The sequence below is a fragment of the Cherax quadricarinatus genome, chromosome 44 (genome assembly GCF_038502225.1).
Source record: "Cherax quadricarinatus isolate ZL_2023a chromosome 44, ASM3850222v1, whole genome shotgun sequence".
Lineage (NCBI taxonomy): Eukaryota > Metazoa > Arthropoda > Malacostraca > Decapoda > Parastacidae > Cherax > Cherax quadricarinatus.
In genome coordinates, this window is record NC_091335.1 from 4286436 (window position 1) to 4311485 (window position 25050).

The 25050-nt window shown below is 40.1% G+C and overlaps 1 protein-coding gene and 1 long non-coding RNA gene across 2 annotated transcripts in view; one reads left to right on the plus strand and one right to left on the minus strand.

Annotated features, from left to right (window-relative positions):
* The window catches only part of LOC128706036 (uncharacterized), a 96422-nt gene that overhangs the window by 51480 nt on the left and 19892 nt on the right, over positions 1–25050 (plus strand). Inside the window, exons 24-26 of the mRNA XM_070093872.1 lie at positions 23606–24139; positions 24482–24509; positions 24835–24934. Of these exons, the coding sequence (XP_069949973.1) occupies positions 23606–24139; positions 24482–24509; positions 24835–24934 (662 nt within the window). The remainder of the gene's footprint in view (positions 1–23605; positions 24140–24481; positions 24510–24834; positions 24935–25050) is intronic.
* On the minus strand, positions 11888–20714 carry LOC128697540 (uncharacterized). Its single transcript, XR_011393142.1, has 4 exons — positions 20141–20714; positions 19485–19592; positions 13227–13273; positions 11888–11928 (listed from the first exon to the last, which is right to left on the minus strand). It is a non-coding gene; the product is annotated as an uncharacterized lncRNA (long non-coding RNA).

Genomic DNA, 25050 nt, shown 5'->3' on the forward strand with positions numbered 1-25050 from the left:
AAACACTAACAGTAAACACTAACACAAACAGTAAACACTAACAGTAAACACTAACACAAACAGTAAACACTAACACAAACGGTAAACACTAACATAAACAGTAAACACTAACACAAACAGTAAACACTAACAAACAGTAAACATTAACACAAACAGTAAACACTAACAAACAGTAAACACTAACACAAACAGTAAGCACTAACACAAACAGTAAACACTAACACAAACAGTAAACACAAACAGTAAACACTAACACAAACAGTGAACACTAACACAAACAGTAAACACAAACAGTAAACACTAACACAAACAGTAAACACTAACACAAACAGTAAACACTAACACAAACAGTAAACACTAACACAAACAGTAAACACAAACAGTAAACACTAACACAAACAGTAAACACTAACACAAACAGTAAACACTAACAGTAAACACTAACACAAACAGTAAACGCTAACACAAACAGTAAACACTAACACAAACAGCAAACACTAACAAACAGTAAACACTAACAAACATTAAACACTAACAAACAGTAAACACTAACAAACAGTAAACACTAACAAACAGTAAACACTAACACAAACAGTAACACTAACACAAACAGAAACACTAACACAAACAGCAAACACTAACACAAACAACAAACACAAACAGTAAACACTAACACAAACAATAAACACTAACAAACAGTAAACACTAACACAAACAGTAAACACTAACACAAACAGCAAACACTAACACAAACAACGAACACAAACAGTAAACACTAACACAAACAGTAAACACTAACAAACAGTAAACACTAACACAAACGGTAAACACTAACACAAACAGTAAACACTAACACAAACAGTAAACACTAACAGAAACAGTAAACACAACACAAACAGTAAATAGTATAAAACAACAAGCAGAGTTATGATAGTACTATGATAAACAGTAATATACAGGGTTGACACTCACAGGAACACAAGAATTGCCGCCTCTTCCCTCTTACTGCAGATAGAGACTACCATCACGCACCGGGATGTGTGTGTGTGTGTGTACTCACCTATTTGTACTCACCTATTTGTGGTTGCAGGGGTCGAGTCCTAGCTCCTGGCCCCGCCTCTTCACCGGTTGCTACTAGGCCCTCTCTCTCCCCGCTCCATGAGCTTTATCAAACCTCGTCTTAAAACTGTGTATGGTTCCTGCCTCCACTACGTCATTTTCTACTCTATTCCACTGCCTTACAACTCTATGACTGAAGAAATACTTCCTACTATCTCTCTGACTCATTTGTGTCTTCAACTTCCAATTGTGGCCTCTTGTTTCTGTGTCCCCTCCCTGGAACATCCTGTCCTTGTCCACCTTGTCTATTCCACGCAGTATTTTATATGTCGTTATCATGTCTCCCCTGACCCTCCTGTCCTCCAGTGTCGTCAGGCCGATTTCCCTTAATCTTTCTTCATAGGACATTCCCCTTAGCTCTGGAACTAACCTTGTTGCAAACCTTTGTACTTTCTCTAGTTTCTTGACGTGCTTTATCAAGTGCGGGTTCCAAACAGGTGCTGCATACTCCAGTATGGGCCTGACATACACGGTGTACAGTGTCTTGAATGATTCCTTACTAAGGTATCGGAATGCTGTTCTCAGGTTTGCCAGGCGCCCATATGCTGCAGCAGTTATCTGATTGATGTGTGCTTCCGGAGACATGCTCGGTGTTATACTCACCCCAAGATCTTTCTCCTTGAGTGAGGTTTGCAGTCTTTGGCCACCTAGCCTATACTCTGTCTGTGGTCTTCTGTGCCCTTCCCCTATCTTCATGACTTTGCATTTGGCAGGATTAAATTCGAGAAGCCATTTGCTGGACCAGGTGTCCAGTCTGTCCAGGTCTCTTTGAAGTCCTGCCTGGTCCTCATCAGATTTAATTCTCCTCATTAACTTCACATCATCTGCAAACAGGGACACTTCTGAGTCTAACCCTTCCGTCATGTCGTTCACATATACCAAAAATAGCACTGGTCCTAGGACCGACCCCTGTGGGACCCCGCTCGTCACAGGTGCCCACTGTGATACATCATTACGTACCATGACTCGTTGTTGCCTCCCTGTCAGGTATTCTCTGATCCATTGCAGTGCCCTTCCTGTTAAATGCGCCTGATGCTCTAGCTTCTGCACTAATCTCTTGTGAGGAACTGTGTCAAAGGCCTTCTTGCAGTCCAAGAAGATGCAATCTGTGTGTGTGTGTGTGTGTGTGTGTGTGTGTGTGTGTGTGTGTGTGTGTGTGTGTGTGTGTGTGTGTGTGTGTGTGTGTGTGTGTGTGTGTGTGTGTGTGTACTCACCTATTTGTGGTTGCAGGGGTCGATTCACAGTGTGTGTGTGTGTGTGTGTGTGTGTGTGTGTGTGTGTGTGTGTGTGTGTGTGTGTGTGTGTGTGTGTGTGTGTGCGTGCGTGCGTGCGTGCGTGCGTGTGTGTGTGCGTGTGTGTGTGTGTGTGTGTGTGTGTGTGTGTGTGTGCGTGTGTGTGCGTGTGTGTGTGTACTCACCTAATTGTACTCACCTAATTGTGGTTGCAGGGGTCGAGACTCAGCTCCTGGCCCCGCCTCTTCACTGATCGCTACTGGATCCTCTCTCTCTCTGCTTCCTGAGCTTTGTCATACCTCTTCTTAAAACTATGTATGGTTCCTGCCTCCACTACTTCACTTGCTAGGCTATTCCACTTGCTGACAACTCTATGACTGAAGAAATACTTCCTAACGTCCCTGTGACTCGTCTGAGTCTTCAGCTTCCAGTTGTGACCCCTTGTCCCTGTGTCCCCTCTCTGGAACATCCTATCTCTGTCCACCTTGTCTATTCCACGCAGTATCTTGTATGTCGTTATCATGTCTCCCCTGACCCTTCTGTCCTCCAGTGTCGTCAGTCCGATTTCCCTTAACCTTTCCTCGTACGACATTCCCTTGAGCTCTGGGACTAGCCTTGTTGCAAACCTTTGTACTTTCTCTAACTTCTTGACGTGCTTGACCAGGTATGGGTTCCAGACTGGTGCTGCATACTCCAGTATGGGCCTAACATACACAGTGTACAGTGTCTTGAACGATTCCTTATTAAGGTATCGGAACGCTATTCTCAGGTATGCCAGGCGCCCGTATGCTGCAGCGGTTATTTGGTTGACGTGTGCCTCCGGTGATGTGCTCGGTGTTATGGTCACCCCAAGGTCTTTCTCCCTGAGTGAGGTCTGTAGTCTTTGTCCACCTAGCCTATACTCTGTCTGCGGTCTTCTTTGCCCCTCCCCAATCTTCATGACTTTGCATTTGGCTGGACTGAATTCGAGAAGCCAGTTACTGGACCACATGTCCAGCCTCTCCAGGTCTCTTTGCAGTCCTGCCTCATCCTCGTCCGATTTAATTCTTCTCATCAACTTCACGTCATCTGCGAACAGGGACACTTCAGAGTCTATTCCTTCCATCATGTCGTTCACATATATCAAAAATAGCACTGGTCCTAGAACTGACCCCTGTGGGACCCCGCTCGTAACAGGCGCCCACTGTGATACCTCTTCACGTACCATGACTCGTTGCTGCCTCCCTGTCAGGTATTCCCTTATCCATTGCAGTGCCCTTCCTTTTACGTGCGCCTGATCCTCCAGCTTCTGCACTAATCTCTTGTGGGGAACTGTGTCAAAGGCCTTCCTGCAGTCTAGGAAAACGCAATCTACCCAACCCTCTCTCTCGTGTCTTACTTCTGTTACCTTGTCATAAAACTCCAGGAGGTTTGTGATACAAGATTTGCCTTCCATGAACCCATGCTGGTTTTCATTTATAATCTTGTTCCTTTCCAGGTGTTCGACCACTCTCCTCCTGATAATCTTCTCCATGACTTTGCACACAATACATGTCAGAGACACAGGTCTGTAGTTTAGTGCCTCGTTTCTGTTTCCTTTCTTAAATATGGGGACTACATTAGCTGTCTTCCATTTCTCAGGTAGTTGCCCAGTTTCAAGGGATGTGTTGAAGATTGTGGTTAGAGGCACACACAGCATCTCTGCTCCTTCTCTAAGGACCCATGGGGAGATGTTGTCCGGTCCCATCGCCTTTGAGGTGTCAAGGTCACTTAAGAGGTTCTTCACCTCCTCCTCAGTTGTTCGTATGTCATCCAACACTTGTTGGTATATTCCCTCTTGATGTTCCCTTCTGTGCTGTCTTCCCACAGTCCTTCCTGTCTCTACTGTAAAAACTTCCTTAAATCTCCTGTTCAGCTCCTCACATACCTCCTGATCATTTCTTGTGAGTTCTCCACCTTCTGTCCTTAATCTGATCACCTGGTCTTTGACTGTTGTCTTCCTCCTGATGTGGCTATACAACAGTTTCGGGTCAGTCTTGATTCTCGATGCTATGTCATTTTCATACTGTCGCTTGGCCTCCCTCCTTACCTGTGCGTACTCATTCCTGGCTCTGCGACTGATCTCCCTATTTTTGTGTGTTCTCTGCCTTCTGTACTTTTTCCATTCTCTATTGCACTTTGTTTTTGCCTCCTTACACCGTCGGGTAAACCAGGGGCTCGTTCTGGTCTTCCCGTTGTTACTGTTGCCCTTGGGAATGAACCTTTCCACTGCCTCCTTGCATTTTGTTGCTACATATTCCATCATTTCATTTACTGGCTTTCCTGCCAGTTCTCTGTCCCACTGGACCTCCCGCAGGAAGTTCTTCAACCCTATGTAGTCCCCTCTTTTATAGTCAGGCTTTTCCCATTCAACTCCTGTTATTCTCTCCACTTGCAGCTCTACTATGTATTCAAAGCACAGAACCACGTGGTCGCTAGCTCCTAGGGGACTCTCATACTTGATGTCCTCAATATCTGAGCTGCCCAGGGTGAACACAAGGTCCAATCTTGCTGGTTCATCCTCCCCTCTCACTCTGGTAGTGTCCTTAACATGTTGGTGCATGAGGTTTTCCAGCACCACGTCCAACATCCTGGCTCTCCATGTTTCGGGACCCCCATGTGGCTCCAGGTTTTCCCAGTCAATCTCCCTGTGGTTGAAATCCCCCATAACCAGCAACTTTGCTCTGCTGGAGTGAGCTCTTCTTGCCACCTCAGCAAGTGTGTCCACCATTGCTCTGTTGCTCTCTTCATATTCCTCTCTTGGCCTCCTGCAGTTCTGTGGTGGATTATACATCACTGCAATGACCACTTTGTGTTCCCCAGACTGAAGTGTACCTGCTATGTAGTCTCTTTCTCCCGTCTCATCTATTCCTTCCATTTTCTCGAATTTCCATCTGTTTTTTACGAGCAGAGCAACCCCACCTCCCCCCCTGCCCCTTCTATCTTTCCTCATGATCTGGTATCCTGGTGGGAAGATTGCATCTGTTATTGTCTCCGTGAGTTTTGTTTCTGTAACTGCTATGATGTCTGGGGACTTCTCATTGATTCTTTCTTGCCATTCCTCATGTTTATTCGTTAATCCATCTGCATTTATGTACCAAACCTTCAACTTCTGTTCTAATACTGTAACTGTGGTGCGGGGGGTGGAAACAGAGGGATCGGTGTGTGATGGTTGGTTTGGATTGTTCAGTTGCCTTGGGGGTGTCGTGGCTGGAATCCTTCTGCAGGTGTTTCTGGGGGGTGCGCTTGTCCTTCCATTTGATCCTGGGTTATTCTGCTCTCCTTTTTCATTTCCTCCCATTTCTCCTTTCGTTTTTGAACTCTCTCTTTCATTGTCTTCCTTTCGTCCTGTGTTCTGTCTCGATCGAGGTACACACTCCCGTGATAGGACAGTGTTATCTTGTAACAGGACAAAACGACACTTGATAGCACCATTTAAGACCTACCAACAGTGCATAACATTATTAAAGAGGATCACTGCATGATTAAATCTGATCCATCCGGCAAGCAGATGCAGTAAAGAGTTCAAGTTGGTAAATTTAGATTTAGAAAGAATATAGGAAACCACTGGTTTACCAGTAGAGCTGTAGATAAGTGAAGCAAACTCTTAAAGAGAGAATTTAAGGTAGCTTTAAAAATAAGTTGGAGTGGGTGTGAGTTGAACTTGCCTACAATGTTCCACTAAGTTTGTTGCAGTGCTCCTCCACTCTTATCTTCTTACGTGACTCATGGAAAAGAGATTAGGAAAGACTGAGAACCTGTGAACCTGCGATGATTCAATTATAGCTATGGAAAAAAAAACCTCAGGGAAGGTTCCTTGATGTTGGTGAGGGGCTCTTGATTTAGGGAACTGGATCTGTGCTCCAGTTCCCCGAATTAAGCCTGAATGCCTTCCACATCCCCCCCAGGCGCTGTATAATCATACGAGTTTAGTGCTTCCCCCTTGATTATAATAATAATAATAATATGAAAAAAAAAATGACCACAAATCCGGAACGTTTAACCTGGCTACCGACACCACTGGTGGCTAGTATAACGTAAGTTCCTACCTACCCTCCACTCCAGTCTAGGGAAAACTGTAAATTAACACCATCTTGAAAGTAAAATTAGCGAAAAATGTATTGTGGGAGTGAACCCAGATCATTTACCCTGCAAACGCTTAGTGAACCCCCCCCCCTCCAAAAAAAAAATTGTGAACCTTAACTAGGTTCAAACCAAACAATAATAATAATAATAAATATTAATTTTATTGTTATTATTACTCACGAGGAAGCTTTAAAACCCCTAGGGTCATATGGTATGTGTTGAGTAGGAGTGGGTGGAACATCAGGACGATACTTCACCTGCATCACAGCACACTCACGAAGAGCCAGACGCATAAATTATCAGAAAATGCGCCTAAACCCGTACAGGTTATAAAGCACTACGGTGCTAATACAAGGGACGCTGTCAGCAGTGTGACAAACTAACTTGTAAAATATCGAAGTTGGAATAATAGATCAGTTTCAATTGCTCACACGCTGAGGTCCGGGGTTCGATCCCCGGTATGGTTGGAAACATTAGGATGTACTTCCTTAAGACACCTGCTGTTCCTGTTCACTCATCAGTAAAATGGGTACCTGGGTGTTAGTCGACTGGTGTGGGTCGCATCCTGGGAAAAAATGACCTAATTTGCACGAAATGCTCTGCATAACAAGGGACTTTCTATATAGTAATAGTATATCATTGATGTCAGCTAGGTCTGTATACTTTGTACTTGTAGAAATAAAGATTATTATTATTATTATTATTATTATTATTATTATTATTATTATGTGGCTTTAAAAGAATATGGATGGGCAAGGTTATAACTAACCAACAACAGTGCAAATGATGAACACGTTGAGTCATGCATTATTTCAAGTGCTCATGAAAGGTTTCTTAAATATGTTTGAAAGCGTTTTGCTTTTTTCACATCACTATTGTAATGTTAATCACATTTACAAAGGGTAACGTTAGTATCATGTAATATTCACCTGTAACAGACAACATTCCTCTAATTACGGGTCTTCATGAAGTTAATTATAGATGAGTATACAGAGCCATCTAGTGTATAAATTTTTTAATGACTGTTTAGTTCAGTAGTGGCCCAACAGATGGCAGCAGTGAAAAGTCCTCACTCGCTGTTACAGGCAGAACAGCTCGGGAATACACCCTCAAATGCCTACAATAAGGCGTGTGTTTCTATACATTTCTCACTTTAAGTGGATAAATAGAGAAAAACTATCTGTTCACGTAAACAAAATATAACAACGTGAAATAGTTATAGTTTCTTTCTACGTAGAGCTCTGGTAAGACACGTTTGCGCCATCTTTTGCCAAAAATAGCAACAAGATTTTCTGCTCAGTAATTCGATAGGTAGCAATAGTAACCAGAAAACAGACCAGAAAGAAAACGCACGTAAAGTGCGCGTATCATCTCCCATTATGAGATTATATACACCGAGAGGTGTATAACTTGGTGTATATATCCTGACAGTTTACTTCAATCCCTATTACAGTGATTAAAGTATCCTTGAATGACGGTAAACAGGTGACATTGCAGCCTTAACGACTCATGTGCAGTTGATAGGCTTTAAATCCAAGTGACCAACCACCTTAACTTAGATGGTGAGAGCGGTGATATTATTTATCTACGCAAGTGGAGTGACAAAGTTCCAGCACTAAAATCTATCCAATACAATGCCCTGGAGTTTGGATTTTTGTGTTTATTTTCCAACAACCTGTGGGTATCACATACAATGTTTACCAGAGTTCTGACGCGAGTCTTAGGTATGTAATGAACACCTCAGGGATGCCTTTATTTCCTTGCAGTAGAGATGATGAGTAACCAACTAAGAAAAATATAACATTATATGTATTTATACTGGATAAAAAGGCTTCGAGAAAGAATACTTAGTTTTCTTCCTGAAGCCATTTGAATATTCCACTTTCCCTACCAACCCATCTTTTCATTCTTTTTTACCAATAGGTATATTTTATTACATAATATACTTGGAAAGCAGTAACTCTAAACCTGTATGGATTTGAAGGGTTGCTTTTGTTTAGTTGGGGAATATTATACGAGGTGGATTTTAATGAAGAGAGCACAAGCTTAATGGCGTTGGCCTCTCTAGGGAGGCTCCTCGACGCGGGAGGTTCCTCAACGCAGGTGAGGGTTCTTGATATTAGAAGACTGTATGGAACCATCAACATACTTGTGTAAAGACATGAACACACTTGTATGCAAGCACCAATAAACTGTATGCAAGCATCAACAACACTTGTGTGAAGGCATCATCAACACTTGCGAGGAGGCATCATCAAGACACTTGTGGAGACATAACATGTGTGTGGAAGTATCAACACACTTGTGTTGTGACATCAACATATATGTGTGGAGGCATTATCAACACTTGTGAGGAGGTATCATCAACACACACTAAACCAGTATGGATTACACAGCGCCTGGGAATGGGAGGCAATGAGGTCTGACCCGAGAAAAGAGGGTTGCTATATATAATTACTTGAAGTTACGTGTGGTAGTTTCGCTATAACAATATTTACGGAAACAGTCACGTTAAATTATGCAAAAATCACACAAAATAATTTTATCACTGATAAGTTTAAAAAAGATAAGAAAAAAAAAAACACATTTTGGTAGGCTACTTTCCTAGACTGCGACTATTTTGAGAGCAAGGACCGTGGGCAAGCCGTCTGCTATTCTAGGCTCACGCAAGCCATCACCTCCAAATACACAATAGCCAGGTAAGCTACCTACATTGTCTTCCTCAGAAGCTCTTCCGTGGCTGACAGAAGTTGCGTACTCGTGATAAAAGACAGTAGAAGCTCAAAAATATTAAAATATGTTATAAAAAGTAACTGTGAGCACATTGTAGTGTCCACGCTTTTATCGTTTAGGAACGAATAGTGTATATATATATATGGGAAGGAAGAAATTAAAATATACGACATGACTGTAAATACAGAAAAAAGTGAAAAATAACAAATACTTGAGTGACTTCATGTGTTTACACATATTTCAGGAGAGTATGTTTTTAGAAAGTCCATTTGCAGATACTTTCAGAGGCACACACACACACACATATCCTCTGAAGACATTTGGAAACACTATGTGCGGGGGGGGGGAGAAGAGGGTTTGAAGAAGGGGATAGAAAGAGCTTAGACCTTTCTATATAAACCTTTGTCAGAACTCAGGTCATTCAATAAACTGGCTAGCTAGGGTTTAACTAGGCATTGTCTAGGGTTTTACTAGGCATGCAAAGAATTACAAACTACTGGGTGCCAGATGTTCTTTCGAAACATGAGGGTACTTGGGTACTCGACTGTTATTGCAGCGTAGCTGACATTTTTGTAAATTTTAATTATTTTTTCAATGGCAGTTTTCTTTTTCTGTCTGCCATCCTCCTAGAGATGGCCCGATATTGGACTCACTCTCTCCCTCTTGTCCCCTCAAGGAAGGTTCCTTGATGTTGGTGAGGGGCTCTTGATTTAGGGAATTGGATCTGTGCTCCAGTTTCCCAAATTAAGCCTGAATGCCTTCCACACCCCCCCCCCCCAGGCGCTGTATAATCCTCTGGGTTTAGCGCTTCCCCCTTGATTATAATAATAATAATAATCTCCCTCTTGTGAGATCACTTGATTATGTCTAGTCTGAACAACTTGATTCTTTGATGGGTGAAACATCTATTGAAAAAGATGGTACCTTCTCAGATTAGGCATATAAATGTGCAAACTTAACATAAATAAAAATCTTGGAATTAAGGGTTTGCGTGTAGTACCTAGAGAATGCCTCTTTCAACCGGATTCAAACTTTCAGCAATTATTTTTTGGGGGGGGGCAAAGGAAGATCCATATTTTTATTCAGCTGTGTATGTTTCAATTATCCAGCTTTATTAAACAAATTACCTCTCTCCAATAACTGGAGAATTAATCTCCTGATCGGCTTCAAACCCTAAATGCTGGTATATCTTATATAAAAAAAAAACTTGATTTGATTTTACGCCGTGTGGGTAACAATTTATCAGGTATATTTAAAAAAATAAGTAATTTTCTCCTTGCAATAAATTTAGAATGCAAACTTAAAGTGCTGATATACTGTACTCAAATTAAGGTTCGTATAGGTGCTTTACGACCCTACGAGGTAATACTTCGAAACGCAGAGCAATAAAATTAATTATTCTTTATAAGCCTAATGCAGGGTGTTTCACTCGTAGGAGGCCCTGAGATGGTATTCCCGTAGTTGTAACCGTCTTGTTTGTATATTATGTCTGTAGTATACAAATAAGACGGTTGCAGCTACGGGAGTACCATCTCAGGGTCTCCTACGAGGCCTTGAGTTGGTACTCCCATTAGTATTGTTACTGCAACATTAATTATTACAACACATTAGTGTTATTATTACAACAGAAATCAGAACTATAACATAACATTCTACACGGAGAGGTGCATTTCAGTGCATATACACTGAGTACACTATAATAATCCCTAAGTTAAAGTCTGAAGTATTCTTGATGCTGCGAAGCTTGTTCGATTATGGCTCTAATGATCCTAACACTCAATTAACCTTAAACCCAACAAACAAACCAATAACAAAAAGAGAAAACAAAACAATATGAACGATTAATACACAATACAATTTGGAAAATTAAAAAAGAAATCGCTAAATAAACCGATCGTACACACTGTAGTCACAGGAGATAAATATAGCCTTAATTAAAATTTATATGTATCTAACGAAGGATGCAAAAATTTTAATTTAACGACGGCACATAAGCAAACGAGTAACATTCAGAGGCTTTCTAAGGGCTTAACAAGGGCTGAAACGCGAAATTTAGGAAGCAAAATTGAAAGTCTCCTAGTATACAGATGCCACGTTTTCTTTTAATTTCACATAAATAAAATAATTCGTATATATTTAGATTGCTTTCCATCAGCCTACTAGGTTAACCTTTCAAAGTGAAACGTTTAGGCTTTACTGGTTACAATTTGAAGCAAAAAATCTGCAGATGTCATTTTATTAATAAAAATAGTCATTTGCTCTTCCTCAGAATACTTAGTTGAAGTACTCATCTCATAGAGTGAAGTGTGTGTCTTCGTGCATCTTCACTGCTACTGCCTTTGTCACCTTTCCAGCAAGTATTTATATTACACTCATATTCTGAAATATTAAGCATTTTTTTCTCCCTTCTGACTACATTTACCACTCTTCTTAATCTGATTCCAAAACTGTCTTTTGCTTTACGAACCGAGTAGTATTTCCTTGAATTACTATGAAACAAGTGAATTCCAGTACATCAAAACCCTGACTTACACTAGTGAGTTTCGTTGCTTTATTGCCATAACTCATAACTGTTTACGTTTACATATTATTTCTAACTTACCTATTATTTATTTCTAACTTCTATTTCCTTGTACTTTGAAGAAGGAAACATTTTGAAATCTTGATATTCTCTTCTTGTATAATACTTGCATGATGTGAATATTTTTTTTTTTTTTGCGATGCTCTCAAAAAGATATATCTGTAAAGAAAGAAATAGCTTAAGTATTTCACATACTTCAATCATTTCTAAATTACTATTTGCATCATTTCTAATTTCTAACAATGGAAGCAATACCGAACTTCAGTATTTTAAAAGGGAATTTTCAACCAGATGGGATACCAAATACGCACTAAAAATTAATGACAGAATAGAGATTAACAAGGCATTCAGACAACAATAGCCCAGAGAAGAACAGAGGACTCAGAGGCGAGGACCCACTAGGGGTGAAGGATAAAGAGGGTATAGTTGAAGACTAGATGGGGGAGAGGAAAGAAATGCAGAAGAAAGAAAAGTCAGGACTAAATCCAACAGATAACCCAGATATCCCTCACAACAACACAACTTTAAATAAGGAATATTATCCTACGTGTGAAGGACAAGAACAAGGGAAGGTAGGCTAGATTCAAGAAACTGGAGCCAAGGTGGGAGATAATGTTATATCTCATCCCTGGTTGAATTTTGGTCTGCTAAGATTATATATTGAACCATTTTCCCAATGGAATTCTGAAGCAAAAAAAATCTTGGTACTGTATATGTGATTAATAATTAATATATGCATATAATAGGTAGGAAATGCTGACATTATAACAAATTAAACTTAGCCAGTCTGTGACACCATTCAGCAGTGGTATTCTTCTATTTATTCTTATAAATTAGGCTAACAAACTTTTGTAATATGATATTCTTAACTAAAACCATATTTTAAGTGTAGTCTCCTGTGTTTCTTCTCTTCAAATCTGCTCATTCTCCAGGCCAGTAAATGCTGTGTTCAAGCTTGTGTCACTAACTCACGAAATCGTAATGACACGATTGCAAACAAGCCATACCACGGGGAGGGATAGAACCCGTGGTCAGTCATAAAACTCCAGACCGACGCGTTAGCCACGGCCAGCTGGCTACAAAAAGATGCGTCTGTAAAAACTTGCACTTGTAGTCACAGTGGTGTCTATGCTAACCTTCCTATGGTGTATAAATATACCTAGCTGGATGAATCTTATTGTAGCCAGCTGGCCCAGTGGCTAACGCGTCGGTCTAGAGTTATACGACTCTTTGATCGCGGGTTCTATCCCCACCCGTCGTATAGTTTGTCACTATGTAATGGTGCAAGTCGAACCGAAACGTCGTCATAAGTATCTTCCCTTTATGTGCGGGTTATTTGTGTACTGTCTAATATAGGTTATGTCCTAAACTCTCTCACCGCATGAGACAAGGAATCTATTTTATAAGTAAAGAAAATAAGTAATCATGCTAGGCGTTGTTCATTTTTTATTTTTTACCTGATCGTTGGTGTGTTGTTTCTGGATGAGCTGTTAATGCGCTTACCCTGTAAAAGGAAGAATATATTAATGGTCATGTAAAATCATACATACTTACCCTAGATATATCTTCAATATATATTTGACATATTCACGGTGGCTAGACCTAGGCATCGAAAAACTATATCTGGATTAGTGAAAAATCTTACCAGAGAAATGCAATGCAGATGACCTCCGACAACGATGATTCTCTCCGGTCTTCAGCAGCTCACACCAGCGCTCACACCAGTGTTCACACCAGTTCACACCAGTGCTCACACCGGTGCTGTGGCAAACTGTTGTGGCATGAGCCATAACAACGATACTTCGCGGTCAAAATGTTACGAGATGTAGTTCTCCAGTCTGGTGTGTGGTAAACACGGTGCTCGAGTGTGGGTTCTGCCTTGTTCTGAGATCAGTCTCCCACGTACGTGTGTTTCATTTAAAAAAAAAACGCGGGTGATAATAATAATCGCTATAAATAACCAAAGAAAATATGCACTTACCTGACAGATGGTGTGCTTCAGTCTCCCGATGATCTGTTAATCCACTTACCTGCAGTGAAAAACACTGAACATTAACAATTCTTAGTGTTAAAAATATCAAACTAAGAGATAAATATTTCTCTGTGTCCTATTATTGCCAAGTTGTAAGCTAGGTGTTTCACATGTTTTATTCATCAATTTCTCGGTGTATATATCCAGTGAAGAAAGGATAGATCACTGCCCATGTTATCTTACGGGAAGAATAATTCTGAAGACTCAGTTCTGGTGGATAAGCACAGCTATGTAAACACAAATATTTTAATGGGTAGAGGCAGTGGGCTAGTTAAAAAAAATAATTTATCCACAGGGGACCTTCGTTGAGAGGGAGTCGACAGACAAACTTACCAGTTCGCCTCTTGAAATCAGTGTAGGGTCGTACGAATAAATGTTCCTTGTACCCGTCTAACCATTGGAGGTCGTGTAAGAATTTATGTGTGACCACAGTGGGGATTACGACAACTCTAACAATAAAAATTCTTCTTATTATTATTATTTTAATGCCGGTTTCGCAGTGGTAACATGTCAGCTTGATGCCCATGAAGTCTTTCTCCTGTGATTAATCTAATAAAGGAAGACCTCGGTCAGATGACCAAAAACTCCAGCTGTAGGTCATCATACGACCCACGTCAGGAAACACTTGTCCTGTTGCTTGACAAACATAACTAACCTAGGAGAGCAGGGATCAGCAACCTATGGCCCGTGGGCTGAATCTGGCCCATAACCAGAAATACTCAAGCCCGCAGTCCCTCAGAGAAATATATCAACCCGGCTCACAGGCTACTGTCATCATGAATTCTGCGATCAAAACTACGATCAGCTGTAGCGGGAAGTGACTCTCTTACTATTTTTTTTTGTATCAGCGGTGTTACAAACCCGTATATAAGTCTACGTATGTGTTTAAAAATTAAAAGGCAGCAGACACCAACACATTTGTGACTGATACGTGATTTGAAAGCTGGGTTTTCTTCCGTTTCACTGACATTTGCTCACACAAGTAATTTTAGGCTGTTTTCCACTCCATTTGACGTGGACGTCGACATCGCACCAGCAAATGTTGAAATGGAACTTATTGCAGTGCAACGATGTATTAAGATCAAAATTTAATGCAACGGGCGTATCTCTAATAGAGTTCTACAAGAATATCTTCTTTAAACTGGTATGTATACCAACTTGGTAGATCACGCGAGAAAAATGATGTCAGTGATGGGCAGTTGATGTCAGTGATGGGCAGTGCTTACATGTGCGGGCAACTCTTCTCAAAAATGAAATACACGAAGAGTTAATTAAAAAACCGGCTGACTGATGCCCATTTAGATGACATCTTGCATCTGGCCTCTTCCAGCCTTACACCTAATATTGAGAGACTGACGAGCGACAAACAACACCAAGTGTCACACTAACTCCTATTAGATAGATAGATAGATAGATAGATAGATAGATAGAGAGAGAGAGAGAGAGAGAGAGAGAGAGAGAGAGAGAGAGAGAGAGAGAGAGAGGTGAGGATAGGTTCAATACCAGTGTCTCAAAATAACTTACGTTCAGTAGATTATTATTATTATTAAAGATTAGCCGGTATTCTCCCGGCCCGGGCCTTTTCCAAGTGGTGGCCCGGCCTTGGCTCCCTCTATAGGGAGTGTCTGAGACCTAAGTCTCCCATGGGAGGAGGCACAAGTACCTCCTCATCTTTGGGACCAACTGTCCCCAGGCCTAGCCACAAGCTAGGCCTCTCTGGTCTGCCATCCCCGCCACAAGGGGGCAAATAGGAATGACAGTCTTATGAGCTAAAGGCTCGGGCTCAGGCACCTACCCTACCCTAGAAGGGTTAGGCATGGTATCGATGTTCAGTAGACATAATATTGCTTAATTAAATATATAAATATATGTCAAAGTTTAGTATGTATGTGTTTATATTATTATTATTATTATTATTATTATTATTATTATTATTATTATTATTATTATTATCATTACTTCTTTATTTTATTAACTATGGGGATAGGTGGCCCGCCATCCGCTCAAAACATGGGCCCCGGCCCCATGACAGAACAAGGCTGCCGACCCCTGTAGTAATATGACTGAACGCGTGATGCGCACGTCATTTGATTATGAGCTATTTAGACGAATCTGAGCAATAACTAAAGCTACTGCAGTTACGAACAGCCTTGTTTCTTGACCAATCCTACGCTTCTTTACAGACTCACCGGGAAGTTTCACTTTAAGAAAATTAAAGCATTCCTGTCTGTTCGCTCTTAAGTGATTTTCCTCGAAGGCTGGAAAAGAGGTTTCTAAAAACTGGATTATTTGAAATATATTGTGAGGTTAAGCCTTTCTCAGTATAAAGCAAAATACAAAAATGTATTGTTTCTTAAACGTGATGGGTGGCAACCTTCCAAGTGGGAAATTCCAAACTAGTGTGGGAGTGTTGGCATGGCACTAACCTTTGCCAAACATACCGAAATAAACCTGTATTAATTTTTAAATACAGTAATCAGGTTTGTCTGTACAATGAGAAGACTGAGTACTGCACACTGCTGGTCTACTGGTCTACGTCCTTCTCTCTGGTTTCCATGTGAAGGCGATGTCTTCGCTCTCTGGCCATATGACTCGTCTCTTCCAATTCTATCTTGTTGCTCTTAATAATCTTGCTTTATTTATGAAGGTGAAGGATGAATTGGAATGGAACTTGCTACATCGCTTCCCTAATATTCATCTCTACTGCTTAAGACAAGTGTTTCTTGATTGCCGTCTATCGCAAGCCTATGTACAGTAGCATGTACATTCGGTTTTTTTTTTCCTACCATGCGCATCTGTTTAGATACTTGTTCTTTTCTTATGTCTTCTTCCACATCTGCAGACTTTACTTTCTCGACTCTGAAATTATTATTATTATCACTTCTCTCGTATTAAACTAACTCGTATTGGCTATAATCACGATTTCATAAAGTCTTCATATTCTCATCATAAACATTATTCACATCTAAACCCATTTCTCCTGTGAATATTCTATGCTTTATCTTCTTGATACTCTTTCTAACAAGATCTTCATAGCGCCCATTGTCTGAAATTTGCATTTCGTCAAACTAAAAACTTCGTATCAGTCTGGGCCATAATTATTTTCCTACTGATAATTCTGGTGTCTACTCCACTTCCTGATCCTCAAGGTCTCCAACACACTGCTGAAACTGGCCACTTATTTTCTTTTATGATAGAAAATCGAGTCCATCCTATAACCTGAGTCTCGGTCAAAACTACCTATCGCTCTTCTAGTCTTTACTGAGACTGTCTATGGATCAAAGGTATATAACATCGACACTTTATTAAATAAGACACAAGTGCAACATCTGGTTATCTTTGTTGAGAGACGTTATGCCCAATGTAATACTGCTATATAAGAACAGAATTTTTTTACAGAGGAGCCGGTGGAAGGAGTGGAGCGATGTAGCAGTAGTAGACGTTGTCACATGTGGGGTGGGACTACTAGTGGAAGTACGTCAAGCACACTGGGCGGAATATAGATTTAGTATTCGAGTTGTAGAGATATATTCCAGTTTCGCATAAGCAAGCTGGTGTCGATCTAGTAGTAGAAAACACAACAGTTCAACTTGGCTTGAGCGATATCCCATTACTGTCTCCCTTACGGTTCTAAAACTATTTATCAACGTACAACCCAGTCCTACCAGTTCTTTCTACTACCTGCCCACTTACAAACCAAGGCACCGTTGTCCCCGCAATTATTCACTTAATATGTTATGTCTGCCCACAATAATTCACCTTAATACTAATTTCAGGGATATTTAAATTCCAAAATGTATGAGATAGATTATACACTGACCAAAGAAATACACAGCTTTCCATCCCAGTTTGTTAGTTCTAAAGCATATCGACTACACGAGTATTATGAAGGTCACAATCCACTTTTACACTACGAACAAGTTGTATCTAAATATCTGTTGATATGCTTTGCGCCAAGATGCCCTTGGTGGAGTCGAGTTTCAGCAGCTTCTTGGCCTTTCTCCAAAAGTGGGATCTGGTTTCATGTGTGTGCCACTTTGTTCCACATTCCAGTGATACTGTTGCTGAGGCTTAGAGGACAGATATATCCCTCAAACAGAAAACAAATTGGATCAATAATATACAGTCCATATATGGGAACAGGACAGTCACATCGAGGGTCTCACACCTACTAGATTGCCATTCTTCATTTATTAAGCGAACTATTTTTTTTCTAACCTATCTATGTGATTGGTAAATCACGAGCGTTCTGACATTTTTAAGGTAAGAATTCACAAGTAACTCACAGTCTGGAGAATAAAGTATGAAGAGGCATGACCCAACCTCCAACAAGCTTTCAACAGAGGTATGACCTGACCTTCCGTGACCAAACTACCTCTACGTAACTTGATTGCCAAACGTTCTACAGATGTTACCATTCCTTGCATGCAAAACACTGTCTTAAAATTGAACTGTCCTCGAGAATCTGATGTGGCATTCATTCAATAATATTTAAGTCTACAATTCGCCTTTCATATAATTATCATATTGAAAAAAACCCTTGTTTGGCAAAAACAATCGTTAGTTTATCAGAAAAGAATACAAGCGCTGCCTAAAAATTACAGTACCACTATTTATTTTGTAAAATTGTTTCAGGTCTCAAATCAGTACCGAAAAGGCATTTTCCGTATATCACAGTCAAAGTTATGTAATTGTGGATTCTAAAATCTAAATGATTACAACGATAAAAAAAAAAGGTCCAACAATTTAAAATGTAAACAGGAAGTTTAGTAATGGCTGGTTGATCCGGGTCCGGCAGAGTTGATGCTCACAAACATAACAAAACATTCCTGGACTTGACCTCACATAAACACACATATATATATACACGCATACACACCAAAATAACATATTCTTATAGACGTATATAAAATCTGTATATAAGATAAGATACAGGGTGTTAGAGAGACCCGGAAGCCTCACTTCTCGGCTACATTAGCCGAGCTCCTGGAGCACTTGATGTATACAGATCACTTCATGCACATGACTGAATGTTTCAACATACAGGCTGTATGAAAAGGTAGTAGTGTTGACTATTCATGTGTATCAAATCATGCATAAATTAACGGAAATAATTTGCCAAAGAGGCCCAATGATGTCAACGTCTGTGAGCGGCTGTACGTGGAATGCAGCGATCAATGCTTAGAATTGCAAGGTAGAGCTCAGAACTACTTACGATTGTCCGGAAACGAATTACGTACGGAATGAGGAACACTACAATATTTAGGGGCGAGGATGAGCAAAAAAACTGACATTCGTATAACAAAATATTTTACTGACGAGAAATGCTAAACTCTGGGGACCGGGAAGTGAAGTTTGATTTAAGGATACGGAGTACACCTCCAGTTCCTTGAATAAAGAGCCTATTAGCAGGATCAAGGCACAACTCTTGAAGGAATTCACATTTGCAAACGTACATCTGGAAACAAAAATATAAACGTGACTGCAAGTGGATGCTTTAGTTATGTGATATATTGAGAACATAAGATTATCTGCTTCAAAACGGAATTATGCATGTGGTCTCCTAGTGTGATTACGCTGGTCTGCCAAATTGGATGTATTTCAAGCTTGGTGGTCAGTGCGTGCGGCCGGCGCTATTCTTGCCTGTTGCAAGCTAAAACCTCCCACCAGCAGCAGCACTTACCTTTCCTGGTGATCGCTCCTTCTCACTGCTCAGACGTCCCTTGCTTGGTGCTTGTTACAGTGGTGTGTTCGTGGTGGTGCAGTGAAGCTCGTTGTAAGTCACGCATATCTGATAAAATTAGAAAATGACTACGATATAATTTATGTTTATATACATGCGTATACAAGTATTAAATTAACCAATATACTTGTGAGGTTGGGAGACTGAAATTTACCAAGTATTCCATAAAGTTTTCGACAAGAAGGATTATGATTTTTGAGGAGACGAAGGTTACAGGTTAAAGCAGGATAAACAGAAAATACTCATGAAAATAATCCTGCATTAAAAACGCAGATATAAGTAAAGGAATATATACAGATCGAAGTATCTCTATCAGGATGGTGCTTTAATCTTAATGCTATGTACTATATATATATACATTTTTTTTAACCACATCGGCTGCCTTCCACCAAGGTAGGGTAACCTCAAAAATGAAAACATTCACTATCATTCATTCAATAGCTATCTTGCGTGAAGTGCACAAACAATATAGTTCAAATAACCCACTGAACCGTAATATTCCCACCTCTACTTCGGTTCTGGCAATATACTGCCCACCTTCCGGACTCGAATTCCCACAGCATTTCAAATCTCAAGAACCACTTGTCTCCACTCACCTCGATGTAACATTCTCATACAAGTCTATTGAATGCTCAAGTGCCTACCAATCCTCCGTCCAACCCTTCCTGGGACGACCTCCAAACTCCCTTCCTTTCTCCTTGGTTTACACACACAGTTGGTCATTCTATTTTGGTATACTCTTCTTCTTGCCTTTATAAACTTATTTCCACAGACACCTCAATACTTCACTGTTCTGTGATTCACTTCCTCTTTTATAGACTCGTCTGCCGACAAGTCAACCCCAAAATATTTAAATACATTCACTTCCTCTATACTTGTTCCCTCCAATCTGATATCCAATTTTTCGCTGCCTAAACATTTTGTTTAATGATCACCTTGTTCCTTTTTGTATTCGCTTTTAATTTCCTTCTTTCGTGCACCTTCCCAAACTCGTCCATCAAGCCTTGCAACTTCTTTCAGAATCTCCCAAAAGAACTATGTCGTCGGTAAAGAGTAACTATAAAAACTCGGACTCTGCATTAGATTAATCATCTTTTCATCGCACACACCTCCACCACATCCCAGTCTTTACATTTTAACTGGAAAATAGTACCCTTCTCTCCTACTTACCCTAATCCGACCTCACTCTCCTCTAAAACTCTCTAGTGCCTTTAAGCAGGTACTATTTATTCCATACATTTCTATCTGCCGCATTACTTCCCTATCCACCTTGTCATTTACTTTTTCTAAATCTATAAACGCGACAAACAGTTCCTTTACCTATTATCTAAGTATTGTTCACTTATATGCTACTGATCCCCTGCCCTTCGTAAATCCTCTTGTTCATTTGCAATCCTACTTTCTGACTTGTCCTTAAATCTTTCAACAATAAATCTACCCAATACTTTACCCTGTATCACTACTCACGAAGTCGCAATAACACCATTAATACAAATTACAGAACATGTGGGGTTCGAAATCAGTTTTAGGACTGGCTTGCCACGGGTTCGAACCCCACCCGTTCTGTGAATTGATTTACCCGGTATACTCAACAGACTTATTCCCTCGTAGTACTTATAGTCTCTCTTGTTCTTCTTTCCCATTATACAAGGGAACTCTACATGTTATTTGCCCATCCTTAAGCACCTTCCCTTCTTTCATGCATATACTTACTCCAGCCTACTTTTAACATCTCAGTACTAATAACTGTCCCGACTGCTTTAACCCATATCATTTTACGTATTACCTCATACACTTTTAACATCTCAGTACTAATAACTGTCCCGACTGCTTTAACCCATATCATTTTACGTATTACCTCATACACTTTCCCCCAACATCCATCTCTGGCTCTACTCCTACTTGATAATATTCTTCCCTGCTCAACGCAAGATCTCACAGCCTTGTCTTCATCAACATTTAACGACTTCTCAAAATATTTTCTCCATTTTTCCAGTACCTTCACTTCCATGTCTAACATTTCCCCTCTTTTATTTTTATCTGACAAGTTCGCTTGTTTCCAAGACTTTTTCAACTTGTTACTCCCAATACTGTTTCTTATTCTCAGCTGGTAAAGAGACTCACCCATTCTCTCACTGGCTCTCATTTTGCCCTCACCCCACATTTAACTAGACTTTGTTTCTCCAAATACTCTTCCTAGCGAATATAATTTTTGTATTGTAAAAGCCTCCCATATGTTAACTTTTTATCCCTTATCACCCTCTTAACATCATTATTCCACAAATTCTTCTTCCCACCTGCACCCACCCTCTTATAACCACGAACTTTTGCTGCACACTCAAGTGCTGCAGTCTTAGACCCAACCACATAATTCTTCAACCTGTGGCTCATTACCTGTGCTCTCTCAACCCCATCTTTCTACTATTAAGTTTCAAATAACTTCCACCGTCTCCTTTAGTTTCTTTAAATTCACTTCTCTCTTACCACCGACACCATTCTCTTTGTACTCCATCTGCCTTTTACTCTTACCGTAGCTACCACTAAATAATGATTTGACATATCAGTCACTCCTTTAAAATCATACACACAGTGAAGCCTACACATCAACCTTTTACCCTCAATAGAGTCATTCAAAATTCTGTCAATGAGCACTATATCATATCTCGTAAACTCATCGTTTTTTATTAAAATAAGTATCACTATCAAACCTCTTTCTATGTAAAGTTCAATTAGAGGCCCCTTCCCCATTACCATTTATCCCTGGCATTCCAAGTCTTCATATTGTGCCATCTACAACTATTTTCAGTTCAAAACTCTAAACACTGACTAACACCTCTCAAACTCTCTCCTCTATACTTCCTTCGCCCCCAGGTGCATTAACACTAGAGAATAAGTGGGATGTGAGAACTGGGTTATAGTAAATGTTTATGCACACGATACTATCATGGCGCCGTATGAACCCTCACGGCTCATACAACACCTTGAGAACGGGAGACAATTAGGTTTGATCAATGGAGGATAAGAACATGTACAATTCGATGTGGAAAAAATTTTTCCCTTAGAGAGGCTGTAGTTTGTCAGTGATGCAACATGTTTCGAATCTACAATTATTTGTATATTAATACCGAAGTCACAGCTATCAAATTCGGGTCATGCACATGACAGAAAACGGCACTGTTGTTACTGGCTCTTCTAACTTCGTGTTTGCAAGTGTAGTTACTGAAATTTATTTTCGTTTCCAATCTCCAGAAGCTGATTGCAAGGGAGAAAACATTCACGCTCATCTCGGTTGCCCTTAACTTACATTTTGACTACATTTTAACATGGCTGTATATGTTACAGCTATACTCACTATTTTTACACGGTGTTTTTTAACATTATACTTGCATTAAATATTCTTAATGCAAACTTATGATCGTGGTGTTCAGTCTTCAGTAGTGGTGGATAAGAGCACAGCTGTGTTCTTAGTGTTTCGTCAAGCCATCTAATGGTTATAATCATAACCATAATTTTTCAAGGGATGGACTAGTAAGCTAGCGAAAGGCCTCTGTCAGAAAACCAAAAGTTCCAGCTGTGGGTCATCAGATAACTAAGACCCGCGTCAGGAAACACTTGTCTTGTTTCCTGACGGACCTTAACTAACCTAACCTTAATGGTTCGTCATAAGTAACTGTATGTAGTGGAGCAGAAGTATGTTCTTAGTGATTCATCATCAGTAACTATATCTACCAGAACAGAACTGTGCTCGTAGTGTCCAGTCTTCAACAGCCGATTCATCATAAATTTTAACATCCGAAGATTATAGCACTTATTTCCCTTTTTTTTAAATTCGTTTCATTGCTCTACAATCCCATTTAAAAAAACTACAGTTTCCTTTCGGCATCTTTTCCCCTCACTTTGCAAATGTTGCCTTTCGCTCTTCCCGATGAAGGCAATGAGACAGCTATATATTCTTTCATGACTTTACAGTGCGTTTATGAACGTTAATGTGTCGTTTATTTAAATCATATCCTTTGCATTACAGGTAAGGTCCAGTGAAAGTATTCAGAACTGTAGTTGAGAACATCAGGCACCCACCACCACCACCATGCCCGGCCACGTGAAGAAGAGCACGGGTCCCGACCCTGACCCCTCCGAATTTCTGTACATATCAATGGAAATGAAGATGCAGGATGCAACGAAGCCTTACGACCCTAAGAAATCCTGTTGGGTTCCTGATGAGAAGGAGGGTTTCATCGAGGGCGAGATTCAAGGTAACAAGGGCGATCTCATTATCGTTTACGCGGGAGGCGAGACCAAGAACTGGAAGAAGGATCTCGTGCACCAAGTCAATCCTCCAAAATACGAGAAATGCGAAGACATGTCCAACTTGACCTACCTCAACGACCCCTCCGTCCTCTACAACTTGAGATCTCGCTACGTCGCTAAGCTTATCTACACCTACTCTGGTCTCTTCTGTATCGCCATCAACCCCTACAAGCGCTACCCCATCTACACCAACCGTGTGGTCCAGATCTACCAGGGCAAGAGGCGTAATGAGGTGCCTCCCCATCTCTTTGCCATTGCTGACGGTGCCTACATGAACATGATGCAACGTAAGTACATATGTTCACCATTTTTGAAATTATATAATTCATCTTGAGTTATACATAAAAACCCGCTAAGACTGGAAGGGTAACAGATCTCTTGTACAATTCAGAGTATCCAACCTGAGCCATAATCAACTTGTGAAGTCGGAGTTAAAACAATACCAATAATGATATTATTAAGGAAAGAATATTTCATAAAAGTTGGCATAAGATATATTCAAAAAACCTTTTGTTCTAAGCATTTAAATCCTCTTGCAGTGGTTCTTTTTTCCTTCGATATATCTTCATGAATGCAGATAGTTCAGGGAATATAAAACATCTACATATAATTCATTTCATTTTTTCCAGTTGTTGAAAACCAGTCTATGCTTATTACGTAAGTATACGGTGACGAGCTTTTTCTGAAGATGATGACATAAATCCCATGTTTGGAAAAAAATTCGTGATAGTCTCCTTCAGTTTCAAATGATTAAATTAGTATTTTTTTTAATTACATCCAGATTTCTTTCTTAAATATGGCCAAAATTATATAAAATAATTACAAATACAGTACTCCTATTTGCTTTCCATTTGCAATTATTTTAGAATTAAACAAGAAATTGGTATCTGCTCATTGTACATTTCAATATATATTTCTTCTCAGTGATTGCAACACGTTGCTTCTATTAACCACATAATTCCGTTCACCCCACCCCTAACAGTGGTGAGTCTGGTGCTGGCAAGACTGAGAACACCAAGAAGGTGCTCTCCTACTTCGCCAACGTCGGCGCCACCGCCAAGAAGAGTGATGAGAAGAAGCAAGTAAGAATATATAAGAAATATCATACGTTAATTTGTGGTAGTCTATGAGTTACTGTGTGTTTAAATGTCAACACTTCTTTTTGGTCAAACTACAAAAAAAAATTACATTATTTAAC